The sequence below is a fragment of the Cibotium barometz genome, chromosome 3 (assembly GCF_041138505.1).
Source record: "Cibotium barometz isolate CiBa-2024 chromosome 3, ASM4113850v1, whole genome shotgun sequence".
Lineage (NCBI taxonomy): Eukaryota > Viridiplantae > Streptophyta > Polypodiopsida > Cyatheales > Cibotiaceae > Cibotium > Cibotium barometz.
Genome location: NC_141048.1, coordinates 66,678,342 through 66,695,643, shown reverse-complemented (window position 1 = coordinate 66,695,643; position 17,302 = coordinate 66,678,342). Strand labels below are relative to the sequence as shown.

General features: G+C 41.0%; 1 protein-coding gene across 1 annotated transcript; it reads left to right on the top strand.

Annotated features, from left to right (window-relative positions):
- The first annotated feature begins 3,878 nt into the window (after window positions 1-3,878).
- LOC147640433 (uncharacterized) lies at window positions 3,879-12,493 on the top strand. Its single transcript, XM_086780479.1, has 7 exons — window positions 3,879-4,797; window positions 5,521-5,648; window positions 5,740-5,925; window positions 6,057-6,152; window positions 6,250-6,321; window positions 6,408-6,518; window positions 10,459-12,493. Exons 1-7 carry the CDS (start codon window positions 4,041-4,043, stop codon window positions 12,001-12,003), a joined length of 2,895 nt encoding a protein of 964 aa, XP_086636605.1. The 5' UTR covers window positions 3,879-4,040; the 3' UTR covers window positions 12,004-12,493.
- The last annotated feature ends 4,809 nt before the right edge of the window (window positions 12,494-17,302 follow it).

Genomic DNA, 17,302 nt, shown 5'->3' with positions numbered 1-17,302 from the left:
AATTGGTTTCTATTGGATAGATGGTTGAACTGAGTCTATAAGTGAGATTCAATCCTGAAGGATACTTTGTGGAAGACTTCAAAAATTAGTGCCGGTTGGTTGTAAATGGTAACGTAAATGGCATGATGTTTACTTTGAATGTTAACATGCATGAGGTGAAAGTAGCCATGTTTACACATGAGACAGGTGCCATTAAATAGATATTGACATATGGCACATGCCGCACATTGGTCATGTGAATATACAATGAGCTGAAGTCTATGCATGCCCAAAATATTATTGCAAGTTTGCTAAAGTTTAAGATTGATGGTATGCACAAAGTTCGTGAAGCATGCAAGCTTGGTAAGCAAGACAAAGGTTATAAGTACCATCTTACATTCATTCTGATGTATGGGGACCGACCAAGACTACAACAAATTTAGGTTTCAGATACTATGTTACATTCCTTGATCACACTAGGAAAGTGTGGGTTTATTTTACGAAGGAGAAAAGTGAGGTGTTTGCTAGGATTTAAAGCCTTGGTGAGAAGGAAAGAGGTATGCTAATCAAATACCTAAGATCGAATGGTGGGGGATAATATTTATCCAATGAGTTCAATGATTTTTTAAGAAAGTAGGGAATAAAGAGGCAATTCACATGTAAGTACACTCTGCACAATAGAATGGTGTTATAAAAAGGAAAAATTGGCACATTATAGAGCTCGTGCCTTGATGTCTGAAAAGAATATGCCTGATTCTTTTTAGGCTAAGCTATAGCAATTCTTGTTTACACTACAACTATTCATGCCATGATGCCTGAACATAAGCAATTGTTGTTTACATTATGAACAGGACTCCCACTACATCTTATGTTCATGGCATGATGCCTGAACATAAGCAAATGTTGTTTACATTATGAACATGACCCCCACTACAGTTGTTCATGGCATGATGCCTAAACATAAGTTTACATGTATAAAACCAGATATCTCTCTCACTTGAAAGTGTTTGGATGTATTGCATATGTGCATGTTCTTAATGAAGTGAGAACCAAGTTGGATCCAAAGGCATATATCTAATGTGTGTTGAATAAAAAAGAGTAGTACTTATTCTTAATCAATGCTTTTAATTCCTATGCTATATGTAGCATACAGACCCACAAGTCTAGACCAAGAGTCTCTACATACCACCCCCTAGACATGGGACATGTGGAACTAAGTGCCAACATGCTAAGCATGGCATAGGCCTAGAATCCCACTACAGTTGTTCATGGCATGATGCATGACCATAAGTTTACAGGTATAAAACCAGATGTCTCTCACTTGAAAGTTTTTGAATGTATTGCATATGTGCATGTTCTTGATGAAGGGAGAACCAAGTTGGATCTAAAGGCATAGAAATGCATCTTAAATGGTTATGCTTTAGAGTAGAAACGTTATAGGTGCTATAACCCTACCACTTGTGAGATGCGAGTAAGCAGGGATGTTTTTTTTTATGAGATGAGTAGTTGGTATGAACCAATGAAGGCAACTAAATATGTAGATGTAAGAAGTAATGATGTTGTCCCACATGTGGGGCATCAATCATCATAGGTGCTTAGTGGGCATAGAGAGTCCTCTAGTAGTGGATCCAGTGTTAGTCCATGGTCAAGAAGATTGAGGTGAGATACAAGGAATGTAGATGCATCATCATGTGGTACTACATATGTTGAGGTGAGATGCAAGGAATGTAGATGCATTATCTCATGGTACTAAAGACGTTTGTGCACATGTATCACACAAAAAGCAACCTTTTGCACACCTGATTTGTCAACATGTCAGTCTTATGTGGATGGTGATTCTAGTGGCTTAGAGAGCAAAGGCTTAATGAGAAGCTTAGCATTTTGTCGACTGGTTACTCTTGGTGCACAGAGAACCATGGCTCTTTTGAGGGTACCCGATAGTGATCTAGGTGTACATATATCTACTTGGGTTAGATATTAAGATATGATAGATATACATCCTATCACTATGCTTATAGGGTTAAAGAAATACAAGAGAGCCCACTTGTTTTGAGCAGGCATTTGGAATTCAGAAATGGTAAGATGCCATGGATGAGGAGATGGCAACATTGGATACACATGCGGCATGGGAATTAGTGCCTTTGCCTAAGGATAAGAAGGTACTTGGATGTAAGTAGGTGTACAAGGTCAAGCATAACGCAAATGGATCTGTGAACATGCATAAGGCAAGACTTGTTGCCAAGGGCTATGTGCAGACATATGGCATTGACTATAAGGAGACATTTAGCTCGGCAGCGAGAATGGCAATTATGAGAGGTGTCGTTGTTATGGCTATAGTGAAGGGTTGTGAGAATAGCAACTGTGATGAGAGGTGTCATTGTTATGGCTACAATGAAGGGTTGGTCTTTACATCAAATGGATATAAAGAATGCATTCTTGCATGGTGATTTACAAGAAGAAGTTTACATGATGCAGCCACTAGGCTATGAGAGTGATGCACCTCCAAAATTTGTGTGCAAGTTACATAAAGCCTTATATGGCTTGAAGCATGCTCCCAGAGCATGGTCAAACAAGATTTGGAAGTATCTTATTACCATTGGATTTCAGATATCCAATGTAGTTTTTTCAATTCATGTGAAAAAGGTAGATAGAGGGTGTTGGAATGGAGCCTCGTCCTCTCTTCTCTAGCTAACATATGTACATGGATAATCCCAAAAAGCTTGCCTATAGCCCCATAATTCAACCCAATAACTTTTGCCCAAAGCCATATACTCAGAAGAGCATTAACATAAGGAGACGTGATGCAAGTAGCATCACAACTAGATAGTCTCTAGAGATGGCATTGTCTCTCTGGGGTTGACAAGTTGTTTTCCATAGCCCCAATCAAATGTAGATATGAATGGGTCCACTAGAGACATTGGCAACTTTTTCCTTGGTAAAAAATTGGAATATAGTGTTGGGCATTTAAACATGGAACAGTTCCACTGGAGTCATAGGCAACTCTCTACTTGCTAACCATATTTGGTGGTCTCATGTATACACCCCTCCTCTTGCATGTGTAATGGCATCAAAATAACTAGAAGGATCAAAAACAAAGGGATTGTTCACTTAAGTGACCTATGGAGCGTTATTGGGTTGAAGGGATAAGCATCTATCATGTTTGGTCTTAACAAGTATGATATAGAGTTTTTGGGGGCAAGCATTGCTAAACTAGAGTAAATTCAGGTTTCCATTCCCGTGAATGAGCTAGCATGGCCCAAAGAATGGTCTTGGTTGGGAACACACCCTTTTAAAAAACCCCCAAAGTTTACATATTGTGAATAACAAACTTGAAGGAACTTGAATTGGGTTGTAGAGACCTAGGGAAAAAAGTGGTTGACTTATGGGATCGATGTGCTCATGAGGATCCGTGTGGCTAGATTATGTGTGTATATCCCATTGTATTAGATGCTCTAGAGCTATACCTTTCACATCCACTTAGGGCATCGTCCTACACAGGAATGTAGCAGCATTAGCAGCATCACTTTTTTTCCTGAATTTAGGTAGACCCCACTTTATCCCTCTTTTTCTCCTAAAATTCAAAAGCGTTGCTATTGGGTTTGAAAGACGAGAATTTAACAACACTCTGCTATTCTCTCGGTCACCAAGCCTTCCCCTTCACTTATGGAAAGGAATATATGATCTTGTTTGTTGAATTTGGTAAAGAACAACAAGATATTTTGTAAATAAATTTTCGAAACCTGTTTGCAGGGATGCAAAACGGATTGCTTATTGTATTGTGGGACAACGTGAGGAATATAGCTCTGGTATTGGTGGAGGACTGTGGGATGAGGCTCTTAGGAAAATCTACCATCTTCTGTACATTTTGCCCTAGGTAGCCTACTACCTTCAATTGTGTACATTTTGCCCTAGGTAGCCTACCACCTTCAATTGTGAAAGCTTCTCATAAAGTTTAGGGTTTTTGTAGCAAGTTTTTATCTCTTGGCCACTTTAAGCTTGTGGGTGACTGCTCTCTCACCTCTCTCTCTCTCTCTCTCTCTCTCTCTCGTTTCTGTCGAGCAATGGCTGAAGACGGCCATGGGGCGGCTTTCGATGACTACCCCCCTCCTCGCGTTGACAACAAACGCAAACACGAAGACAGCGAGGATCATGAGAGGAACACGGGTTTTTCTGCATCTCCGGGCAATCGCGTGAGGAAAACGGGCTTCTCAGGGCCTCCACCTGAGCAGCAGCACGAGAGGAAGACTGGCTTCTCAGGTCCACCTCGTGAACAGTACGAGAGGAAAACAGGCTTCTCTGGACCTCCGCCTGAACAGTATGAGCGTAAGTCAGGGTTCTCTGGATCTAGCGAGCAAGAGAGGAAAACAGGATTTTCCGGCCCCCCGGCTGGCGAATTCGAGAGGAAAACAGGCTTTTCCGGCCCTCCTGGCGGGGACTTGGAGAGGAAAACAGGCTTTTCTGGCCCTCCTGGTGGCGATGTAGAGCGGAAGACAGGTTTTCCTGGGCCTCCCAGCAGCGATTTTGAGCGTAAAACAGGCTTTTCTGGGGCTCCTGGTGGTGATTATGACAGAAAATCAGGATTTTCTGGACCTTCCGCTGGCTTTTCTGGTCCTCCCGGACCTCCCTCTGACTCCCGTGGCTCTTTTAATACTGCCCCGCCTTCTGCTCTCAGCAATATTGAAATCGCAAAGCAAAAAGCAGAGCAGATTGTGGCCCGCTTAGTTGCTCAAGACTCGAAACGGTCGCGCACAGATGAAGATGCGGATGAACAGTTTGCTGGGAATGTTAACGCTGTCCCTGCAGCGTACGCTCGTGATGGTATACAGCCCTCAGTCTTTACATCTATTCTACTCTCTGATGAACATGGATGTTTGCACATCTATTTGTCTCAAAAATGTTGTAATGATAGTGTTCTAGTGTATGTTTATTTAGTTAACCTGTTAAGTGTCATGATCATGCAAGCTATGGTCACAAGATTGTTGTCATTGATTATGTTGATCCTCGTCTCTTCTGCCCTCTGATGAACATGGATGTTTGCACATCTATTTGTCTCAAAAATGTCGTAATGGTAGTGTTCTAGTGTATGTTTATTTAGTTAACGTGTTAAGTGTCATGATCATGCAAGCGTCATGAGATTGTTGTCATTGATTATGTTGATCCTCATCTCTTGCTTCCTTATGTTTTCTGAGATTATGTGGATGCATGACTTTTGGTGCAGTGTCACCTGGCCTTGGTAAGAGTTTGTGCAGACTAGACTTTTGAAAGAGTTTCCATTTGTTTTTTGGCCATATGGCAATCATTTTTCTGTCTGCATTTTTTGTAATACTTGAAATATTGCCTTTACCCATTAATTCAGGAGCTTGCCAGTCTGGAAAATAGTGCCACTTCCATAGTGGTTACATTTTCTTAAGAAGCTTAGCGCACCTCAAGGCTTGATTCAAATGACTGTCAATTATATTTCAAGGTGCTGTATAAGGACATATTTAGTGGTGCTGCTTGTGTGTTAAGTTATAAAGATCCATTCTATTATTACCATTACAGATCATGACCGAGGACAGATGTTCCAGGAACGTGCACAGATGCAACATCATAGTGAAGATCAGGGCGGAAATTTCTACAATATGCAAGGATATCCTCAGTCTAGGAAGATGGATATTCCGAATGGCAGGGTAGTAGTTTGTTGTGTTAGGTCTAGCAAGTCATCATTGACGAGTTTGGTGGCATGGATACTTACTCATAATCTCTATTCGTGTTTTAAAGGTTGGTGTGGTTATTGGGAAAGGTGGAGAAACTATCAAGTATCTACAGCACCAATCAGGTGCAAGGATACAAATTACAAGGGACGCTGATCATGATCCGCAAGCCCCATCACGGCAGGTTGAGATTATGGGAACTCCTGACCAGATTAGCCGTGCAGAACAGCTGATAAAGGATGTCATTGCAGAGGTGAGCACGCCTCTTCCATCATGTACCTGCTTTCTCTGGATGCTTGATGTCCAGCAGTGTGCCCTTTGCACACAAAATTGTTCAGTACCAGCTGGCAGAAAGTTTGTACTCATGATTTGGGATCTTTGCAGGCTGAAGCTGGAGGTCCAGGTCCCTTTGTAGGCAGTGGCTTTGGAGGGTCAGCCTCTTCTGGAGAACCTGTTCAAATAAGGGTTCCAAATAATAAGGTGATTTGCCGATTTTCTTAGGCATGAAATTGTTTAGATGTTTGATCATATGTGCACTCCACGCACTCTCATGCCTATTTCGTTGTGTTTGGTAAAGGTTGGACTTATTATTGGTAGAGGTGGAGATACTATCAAAAATTTGCAAAGCCAGACGGGGGCTCGCATACAGGTTACCTGCACGTACATGTACATGTTATGCCATTTTTTTAGGTGTGAAAATATGAAACTAACTACAGAGATGTGTGTCTTGAACAGCTTGTGCCTGTTTCAACGCTGGATTATGGCCAGGAAAGAGTTATTACTTTAGTAGGCACTAAACAACAGACTGATATGGCAAGTGAACTAATCAAAGAAGTGATTAGTGAGGTAGGCTTCCCCTGGGTGGGCTTTGGTGTGGGTGTCATCATCTGTATATGCTTTCACAATGTCAGGCTACTTGCTGCATTATGCTTTTGCTTTCCTTGATTTCTTAAGCAAGTGCATGTCACGAATGCAGGTTCTTAAAGTTGCTGCTTATTACTGCCCATTAGTTTTACCAAGTGCATGTGAGGATTTTGTCTTGTTGTAATGATCTTGATATTTTAGGCAGACTGCATTTACTTCTTGAAAGTTATGAACTGTTTTAGAATTAAGGATTACACATCTGGTCGCGAGTGCTTCCAGTATTCTGATGTTAGGTAAATCTCAACTCAAGTTTCGAGGACCAAGCAGGCAAGTGGTAGGGTACTTCTCTCAAAATTTTTGATTCTGGAGGTCTCGTTCCTTTTAGGAGTTGCAGTGGTTTTTGGCCTCGCCATCATCTTGTAGCCTTGGTAATGAGTTGAAACTGGTTTGACATTTATCTGATCTCTATGCTCCGAACATCTACTGGGGTTGTGGAAACTGCTCTGAATGGTACTATCGTAAGCTAGTTACAACTTAAAAGATATTTTAAGCAGTAACCTAAGCTTGCATGATTTTTCAGCAAAACTGGACTTTCAGGTTTGCTAAAAGATGAATGCCTAACTATATGAAATGCCATTGTCTAGAGAAGCGATTCTTGCTTGTAGTTTTGATGAAGATATGGTTGATGGTGTGGACTTATTTGCAAAGAATGTCATGTAAGTATAGAGTTTGGTCCCTATATTCAAGAAGCTCCTCTTGTTCCCAAGAACTTGATAATACTCACCATGTACAGTGTGTTAACAAATTGTTTAGTCTAGTACAGAGGATATGCCAACATAATGCTGTTCTCAAGAGTTTGACTGTACTTACCTAAGAAATTGTGTTGAACAACTTGTTTAGTCTTTTATGTAGAATGGATCAACATAAAGCTGGCCTGCTGCTATGTGCTTACTAGGGCAACTGTCATGGGAGATAGAAACAAAGTTGTCTCCTTTGTTAGTACGTCTTATTTTTGACTTGGTAAGCATGTGTTGGGTTCTTTCTTATGTTGTAAAGACCAGGATGATGACTCGGCTCATCAAATGACCAAACATGGAATATGATTTTTGCAGAGGTGAAATTTGCCTCGCATAAACAATTAGGTGTAGAGCCTTAGCTTATTTATTTGGAAAGCAGTGTTGCCAGTTTGCACATGGCAATGCAGTGTGACTCAAGAAGATGAGCTTTGATTCCATCTTCATAGTAGATGTTTTATCAGAAGAACATTTGAAGAGCATCTTACAAGTGCACCAAGGTTTTGGTATTTAGTAGGTTTTGTCATCAAGTAGTACTAAGGTTACGTCTTCAGGTGTTTGAACGGGGAGAGTTCTTACTTTTTTTATTCCAGTAGTAAAAGCTGGCATGATTTATTTGTTCTGAAGTTGTGAATGCAGATGACTACGAATGGCCTAGGTTTCACAGAGGTGAAATTTGTGATGTTTAGCTTGGTAGAAGAGGATGTTGAAATTTTTGTATGAAATGAAGGGAATTGGCATATGCCAATGCAATATGATCAGAATTTTTGGCACAGAAATTTGTCATATCTAAAAGGATTCTAAATGCAGTGTAGAAGCACACAAAAATTTGTTATCATGTGGAAAGTTCAATGCCTTTCTGACCCCTGGCATGAATGTGGCTAACTGCCCAAGAAGAAAATCATGTCCCTATCCTGAGCCTGCATAACTGCCTGTTCAATGCCTAACATGCTTTTTATCTTCTAAGTAAGTTTTGTTTACAAATAGCCTCTGAATGTTGTGCATGGCAGCAAAGCACAATTGTAATAAACTTTCTCTTATATCCTAAATTCGAATTTATGATTTGTAGAAGTTTTGTAGATTAAGGAGAATGCCTTTTGTTCTTGGCTATGGATATAGTTCATAGCTCATGGGTCATATTAGGAGTAATACGGGTTAGCAGTTGACTTTAGTTAGTACTTCCAGAAAAACAGCATTTATTAATTCCAGAGAAGAAGCATTCAACTAGATAGCCTGAGCGTTCTCTCCTCATAATACACCAGTTTTGGAAATAGTGCTGCTTTAGAACTTTATGTGTTTACACTTGCAATGCCATATGCCTCAAGAATTTTCACTGCACAGTACTCACTTTTGACCAAAATCCACACTGAAGATATGAAGACTTTCTCTATAATGAATCCCCTTTTTAACATCTAGCTTTGTTTTTCTTGGGAGGTCTCATGGAAGTGCAGCTATTCCCTCCTCTCGTCCATGATATTTCTCAACCTTGTACAAATTAACCTTGCTTGCTGGAATTGTTAACGTGGCTCTCTTTGAAGTCCGCAGGCATGTTATTGCCACGGTCCCTCTTAGTAGGCAACATTCTACATTTATAAGTGAACTGGATATATTTGTTAGTTTGCACCTGTTGTTTAGCTATTGAACGTTCCTTGTTGGTAGGCAAGGAGGATATCAGATGAGTCAGAAGGTCCCTATATTTGGTTATCAAGTAAGATAAATATAACGATTACCTATTTGTTTAGAGGGTTAAACCTACCAGCTTCTTCTGAGATCTCATACCTAGTGTTTCAAGGTGACTCTGGCCCATTCTCATGTGTGCTGTTCTAAGCAGGTGTATCATTTGAATCTCCTTCGGTAATGAAGGGGGAGTTTTGGTAGCCTGAAGTTGTAACAATTTGAATCTAGAGATTCACCAGTGCGTGGTTAAAAAGGACTTACTTGCATTTAATGTCGAGTTTCCCATGCCTATTTTGTGAGTGAGTGTTTGAATGGATATGAGAACTGTCTGCAGGGAAGAGTTTGTATCGAGAGGATTTGTGGGTAGATTTCCTTCTTCTCTGATGAAACTCTTGCAAAAATGGGAAGCCGTGATATCTTTTACCCTGCTTAAAGGTGCAGCTGGGTCGTTGACTTAGTCTATTTTACTGTTAAGAAGGCCCTCTGCCATCTGGCATCTGCCCTTAAGTAGGTATCACCACCTCAAACCAGTAATGGCACAAATTCCACAGGTTCTGGATAACTTGAGTATATTGTAGCTCTTGCTTACATGCTGATAACATTGAAACACAGGCATGATCTTTCTGCTCTAAGTAGGTCTTATCTCAAACCAGTAATTTCATGCAGATTTCACAGATGCTGGATGAGTTGAGTATTACTGTGGCTCTTGCTTGCATTCTGATGAAAATGAAATACAGGCATGATATTTTACTTTAGACGTGCGGTAAGGGAGATTATGGATCCGGCTCTTACACAGCTTTCTATGGAAATCAGTATTGCTGTAACATTTTGCAGGGAAGATTAGCACGAGGCAACAGTACATGCTTTTGTTATGTTTGGATGTCATACTATCCACTCTCCTTGCTAGATAGAAAATCAGACCTTATCGGCTGTTGATTGAATTATGCTTCTCTGTGAGACTCAGCATAAGAAGCCATTTTATTTTATAGCTTTTTATACTGGATATTATCTAGCGTGCCCATGGCGTTCAGTTTGGTTGCCAATGGACGCCTGTATCTTTTGATGTGAGGTCTATTCGCATGTGGTGAATTCAGTGATTTCAGGTTTTCTCATTTGAGTTGGACCCACCCATGGAAACTGCTCTAAGTAGGTACGGTCTCAAACTAGGTATAACATGAAAGCTCAGGTCGTCAGACGAGGTGAGTGTATCTATAGCTCTCATATTTATAAACACAAGCATGATATAAGTTTTCTCTTTTGATGAGCTCAAATGGTCTAGAAGTCTTGCAGGGGGGAAGGTGGCAAATAGTTTTTCCCCCAATTATTTTAATTATGAAGGTGTTATGTCTGCTGAATGTTCATTTTTGCCTAATGGGCACTTGTCTAAGGTTTTATGTGTGTATTGCTTTGGGAATCTGCTTTTTTTTATTATGAATCACCTATTTGTGCAGAATCGTCCAAGGGGCCCAACGGGGGGCTACAATCAACAAGGTTTCAGGCCACCTGGACCACCCCAGTGGGGTCAACCTCGTGCTCCAATGCAGTCGTATTCAGGTCCACCTCAACAGTACCAGTCTCAACCATACGGTGGCTATGCCCAGCAGCCTCCTGCGGGGCCACCTCAACAGTACCCTGGCCAATCTCAACCTTATGGAGGTTATACCCAACAGCCTTCCCCAGGTTCCTCTCAACCATATTCTGGCCAAACTCAGTCCTATGGAGGATACACACAACAGCCTTCCGCAGGACCAGCTCAAGAGTACTCTGGACAGCCTCAACCATATGGAGGGTTTGCCCAAAGTGTCCCCGCTCCAGGCCAGCAGCCTCAGCAAACTGCATCTCAGGGCTATTACAACCAGCCAAATCAGGCAGTGGCAAGTCCCACTGACAGTAACTCTGGCTATAATCAACCACAAGGAGGTTATAGTCTGCAGAGTCCCTATGGGCAGCAGGGATCTGCAACTCAAAGCCCTGGCCAATCTGCTCCTGCACAACAGCCGTATGCACAAGCCTATAGCCAGCAACAGCCATACAGCCAGGCGGCATCTGCTCAACAAGGTTATGGGCAGCCAACAATTCCTCCTTCAGGTTACACACAGCAAAGCTATGGATCACAGGGCATATCTCAACCTTCTGAGCAGGGCTCTTCCACACAACCTGGTTACACACTTCCAGGACCAGTGCAACAAGCTCATGCACAGCAAGGGACAACTCAGCCTAGCTATAGCCAGCAGGCTCCAAACCAACCACTAGGCTATGGCCAGCAAGTCTCAAGCTTTGCCCAGCAGGATGCTGCCCGATCAGCATATGGACAGGGAGGTTCTTTTCAGCCTGGTTATGCAACACAGGGGGCCTCACAGCAGGAGGCCCCTGTTCAGTCAAGTTATGTCCAGCAGGATGTTTCCCAAGCAGGATATGGGCAGGGTGGATCTGCTCAGGCAGGGTATGGACCAGGCGGAGCTGCTCAAGCAGCATATGGACAGGCTGGAAGTGCCCAGCCTGGCTACGGTACTCAAGGGCCTTCCCAAAGCAATTATGGACAAGGAGGACCGTTGCAACCAAGCTATGGACAACAGGGACCTTATGGACCACAAGCATCTGCTTCACCTATCTATGGAACACCGCAACAGGGATCTGCCCCTCTCATGTATGGAACACACGGGTCCATGCTACCCAGTTACGGTGTCCAAGGATCCACACCACCTTCTGCACTTCAAGGCAGCTATGTTCAGGCAGGCTCTGCTCAGCAAAGTTATGGACAGCAAGGATCTGCAATAAACTATACACATGGAGGGGTGCAAGCTAATCCTGGCTACAGTGATGGGAATTCCTTTGACCACCGGTCTCAGCAGGGTTCTCAAGGTTCCACTCAGCATGTGTATGCCCAGCAGGTACATGGCTCTTCAGGTGATCTGCCAGGAAGTGCCAGTAATGGGGGCTTTGATTCAACTAATGTCTCAGCTGGGTCAGGAGGGGTTCAGACTGCCCAGAGCTGATGCAGAGCCATGAGGCCTTGTTTGGTTTAGGAGAGAGGTTTGTGTTTAAATTATGAGTTACTGTTTTTGGTTCAATCAAACAGCTAGTGCTGGTACGTTGTGAGGGCTTGGTTATACTGCTGGTTGTGGCTCACTTCACTAGAAACTACTTTTTCTTAACTAGCACTTAGATTAGTGTAGAATATATCGAGACAATTCTGCAATTTTCATATAGGTTCTTCTTTTTGCTTGCTCTTTGAAAACTAATGCAAATGGTTTCTGTACTTTCAACCCCTTGTACTTTTTGCCAGCATTCAACTATTGCAGCCCTGGAGCTCATTTGGGTGGCAAGAGTGCCACCTTCTATGCCTTTGGCTAGGTTAAATTTAGTGAGACAGCTATGCATAGATTTTGTGTTGCTCACACATTATGTACTATTTGCATGTGCAATTGAGGCACAACTCATGCAGATGCTGTGTAAAGTTTATTCCTATATCAGCATGTTCTTGTATGACTTGGTGTTTTGTCTGGTCTTCCCTGCTTTTTCTTCTCGTGCCTGTTCAGTGGACTAGGACTTCATTTCAGGTGGTATCTGTTTATTTAACTTTGGAAGCCTGGCTTTTCGGTTGTTTCTGCTCATCCGTGGATAATGGGCACATGCAAAAGACCTCCAGGGAAAACGGGCCTGAGCTAAACAAACTTGCATCAGTTAGGGAACATACTCAGTTGGCTAGGCAGATATTTTGCACAGGTATTTTCTGCCTATCTTCTCACAGCATGGGGGAAGGAACTGTGGCGGATCCATAGCTTCAGCAAGGAGGGATATGCTATACTCAAAGCTTGTTTTGTCCTTGATGCAGAAGCAGTGATAAATCAAGGCAAACTCCATTTTTCACTTCAATGTAATGGGTATCTGTGCTATGGTTGAAGGCTCTCACATAAGTTGGATCTGTGTTTCCTTGTGGTTGGGGAACGGGATTCTTTTAAAGTAAGAGGTATACTCCATCTCAGTACAGGTGGGTTTTGAGATCAATGAAGTCAAGAAATAATCGATTTGCTTCTCATGCTCTCCCAGAGCTTTTACCATATTTATTGAGTTGGGAAATTGAGTTAAGTTGGGTACCTGCAGAGCTATGTGACTCACAATTAAGATGTATGCTGCATGTCTATTTCACTGATCCATGTGTTAAAACAAAACTTGTAGTTAAAAATTTCAGTTGTGTAACAATAATTTTTCTTAACTAGCATATATCAAGATAATTCTGCAATTTTCACGGTAGGTTCTTCTTATCGCTTGCTCTATGAAAAGTAGTGCAAATGGTTTCTGTACTTTCAACCCCTTGTATATTTTGGCAGCATAATAAGTATTCTATGCCTTTGGCTATTTTAAATTAAGTGGGACAGCTATGCATTGCATAACAATAGTTTTTCTTAACTAGCATATATCAAGACAATTCTGCAATTTTCACGGTAGGTTCTTCTTATCGCGTGCTCTTTGAAAAGTTGTGCAAATGGTTTCTGTACTTTCGACCCCTTGTATATTTTGGCAGCATAATAAGTATTCTACGCCTTTGGCTATTTTAAATTAAGTGGGACAGCTATGCATTGCTTTTGTGCGGTGCACGTTGATTTGCATGAGCGCTGTGTAAAGTTTTCCCGTCTTGGAATATCGGCACGCCCTTGTATGTCTGGTCTTGCTTGATGCCTGTTCAGTTGACCAGGATTTCATTTCAGGTTGTATCTATTAACTTTGGCAGCTTGGCCTTTCGGTTGCTGAGGTTGTCTCTGCTCATCCATGGATATGGGGCACATACAAAAGATTTCCAGAGAAAACGGTCCTGAGCTAAACAAACTTGCAAGGTTAACAGACTCAGTGGGCTAGACAAGATATCTTGCACAGGTATATCTGGCTGTTATCTACACAGCAGCTTTCCTGACACATGTGAACTGTGGAGGATTTGTGGCTTCAGCAACGAGGGATATGCTCAACTAAGCTTGGTTTGTGATTTTCGTGTCCTTGATGCGAAGCAGTGATTAATCAAGGCAAGCTCCATGTTTCTTGTGTTAACAATTTGGTAGTGACTTCAATGTATGGGTATATGTACTAGGATGGAAGGTCGGTTGAAGGCTTGCACATAAGGTGGTTCTGTGGTTGGGGAACAAGATTCTTTTGAAGTAAGAGGTTTGCTTTATCTCAATCCAGGTGGGTTTTGAGATCTATGATGCTATGCTGATAAATAATTAATTTGCTTGTCATGTTCTCCCAGAGCTTGTACCATGTGTATTGAGTTGGGTATGTTAGCAAGGGTAGGGGCATGGTGAAATGGACACAGAGTTGAGTTGGTTACAGGCAAAGCATTGTGACTGGCACAATTGAGTTGTACGCAGCATGTCTATAGCAATGGCGTCCTGTTAAAATGAAACGTATGGTTAAAAGAAGTTGGCTTTTGTAGGCAGCTTTACAAGACCATGGACTTTTACCGACCAACTGCTGAATTGGATGGATAAGAAGACATTTCAAGCATTCATCAAAGAGATAAGAGAGCTTATTACAATACCCACTTGGGGCTGGAAGCTCTAAGGTGTAAAGTGAGATGCCATCGAGAATAAACTGCACAGCTTAGAGCCATGCAAGAAGACCCCAATCTGTAAATTGGTCTTGGTAACAAAAAAGAATGATTTGGTAAGAGGATGCTACTTCTTAAGCTATAATTGCAAAGATGGGTATTGAAGAGCTGAGGGAACTTCAATCACAAACTAACACTTGTGAAATGCCTGCCTCCATAAGATTTGGAATTCTTGACAAATGTCGTCACACAACTTCCATAAACATATTTTTGAAAGCTTCTCACGTTTCTAAATAGTGGGTCTACTTTGAAGGTCTTGCCACCTCGAGAAGGCACAGCATACGACACATTTTTGTCACCATAATCTTGTGCTCCTTCGTGGTAAAATGTCTGTGTTAGTCTGCAATGGTGCGAGCAATATTAATGCATATGTTGGAGCTTGGGAATTTTTTTGTGAGAATTCACTTGTTGGGTAGTAGGAGGCTAGGAACTATATAGCCGTTGCTTTCTATTTAATGCGTTTAAACTTTCATGGCCGTCTCAGATTAAACATGCGTGTCTCATAGTATAACTCATGGCAGCAGGTTTGGGTCAAGATTGTTGCGAATGCTGGACACTCCCGAGAGATTAAACATGCGTGTCTCATACACCAGGTTTGGGTCAAGATTGTTGCGAATGTTGGACACTCCCGAGAGGTTTCTCTAGAGTAACTCGAGACGCTAGACAAAGGTGGATTTTTGATTGCTTGAAGGTTAGGAAGTTCCTATGTGCGCTTCTAAAAAAGGATCTAAAGGCTAAGGTTGGGAAGTTGCACGTCATCACCAATTTGAGAACTTTTTGAATATGAAAAATTGCATGTCATGCCATATATCATTGTGGAAAGATATGGAGTAGGTTCATCTACAATCTTCGGAAAATTTTGTTTTGCAAAAATTTAGCCATCAGTCAATTTTTCTAGAAAAAGCTGACATGGCATTTCTTAGAGGTTTTTTTTTGAGTCCAAATTTTGCCTAATGTATGGCATAGTACTATGATATATATGGACATAAGAGTAGTGGCAATACTATGTACTTAGATAGTATCTTGGTTGTAATTTTTCCACAGATAGCACAATGGTAAAATGGTATGGCCAAGGATTCCCAAGAGTAGTGGGAGCATTGAGTAAAGACATACTACTTGAGGGTACTATTTTACCCTAGAAATATAGCATTAAAGTATTGTGTAGATTCTCTTTTGAACTATATGCTAAAATAGTATTATTGCAAAAAAGTGCTATTGAAAACTAGTATATTTATGAATCCTATAGTATAGGAGTTTTGTGTATTGAAATAGTATCAAGGGAAAGTACTAAGAGAAAGATGTATGATATATAAAGCATTGTTTAATTGTGTACATTGTCCTATGTATTGAACTAATTTTAAGACATAGTAATGTGGCTAAGTAGCATGTAAATGAACCAATCCATAGTAGGATTTCATAGTATTGAAGTAGTACCATGGTAGTACTTATTGAGATAGCACCAAGGGAAAGTCATATGGCAATGATGCATAGTAAACTATTATGTCCACGCTATACTATGTGCTATAAGTGTTAAGACAAAGTATTCGTACATGTTGATCATGAGTGTGTCCAAGAAGCATTGAAAATGAGCTTCTTCTACATGTAGTAGTGTCTCTACACACATGTATTGTTTAAAAAATGCTATGTTATCTATTATGCTGTGTGGTGAAAATTGTACTGTGTACTAAAATAGTAATGTTATTGTATTGTACTTACAAATGAAACTATTCAATAGTAAAAACCAAAAGAAAATTATGATAGCAAATGAAATGCATGAGTATATATATTAAGAACAGAGCAATTAGATATATGCATCACTGTGAGCTTTAGAAAGTGAATCGGATGGGTTTTAAATTGTTATCTCCTAATCTGCTTTCTGTAAATATCTTTCTTATTTTGAGACACCCTAGTATTATGCTTCCAAAAATCTGCCACACACTGCACAACCTTAGGGCTCAAACAATCAATCCTTGATTTTTGACCATCTAAGGCTGGCTTGAAATCCATGCTTTGGAAGGTTCACACGATGTTTCTTCAAATTTCTAGGCTGAACGTTGAGAGACTTTGTAACCTTGTTGTCACTTATTTGAATTGTGTTGTGTTTGCAATCATGTGCAATAGTGATGCTCTTTATTGCCAACTTGTTGTGACTATATATGCCTTTGACAAGACTAATAGACCTCTTCGAATTTTGAACAAGCCGAGAAGTGTTGTTACATGCGTTGCATGTGTGGGTGATGCAGAAACTTTTCCAACACATCAATCTTTGTGTAGAAGTCATGGTTACGTGTGATATGTGTGGAATGCCACACCAATGGCAAAGCCAAGTGGTGCTTATTTCGATCCGAGCATGTTGATTGCATATTACTATCTTGCTCCACTCGTGCATAACCACCTTTGAGCTGTGCCACTGTAGTCTCTACATTAATAACTGATTGTGACCACGGTTCATTTGATTTTGAGTACTCCATCTTGCTTGCACAAAGAAAAAATTAACAAACTGGGTGTACTGGACTTGAGTAACTCACATGAGACCTTTGTGGATAAATCTATTAGAACTACTGACCTCTATGGATAAATGTATTAGAACTGTAGTATGACTAATTATAAATGTTGTGCAAAGTGCAAATGTATTGTTAAATCTAGAGACTTACCACAAAGAATAAATAACCACATTTAAGAATTATGCTGGA

Coding starts and splice junctions, on each gene's coding strand:
- LOC147640433 (XM_086780479.1), top strand. CDS start 4,041: ATGGCTGAAGACGGCCATGGGGCGGCTTTCGATGACTACCCCCCTCCT. Junction 5,926..6,056: donor TAAAGGATGTCATTGCAGAG/GTGAGCACGCCT, acceptor GGATCTTTGCAG/GCTGAAGCTGGAGGTCCAGG. Junction 6,519..10,458: donor TCAAAGAAGTGATTAGTGAG/GTAGGCTTCCCC, acceptor CTATTTGTGCAG/AATCGTCCAAGGGGCCCAAC.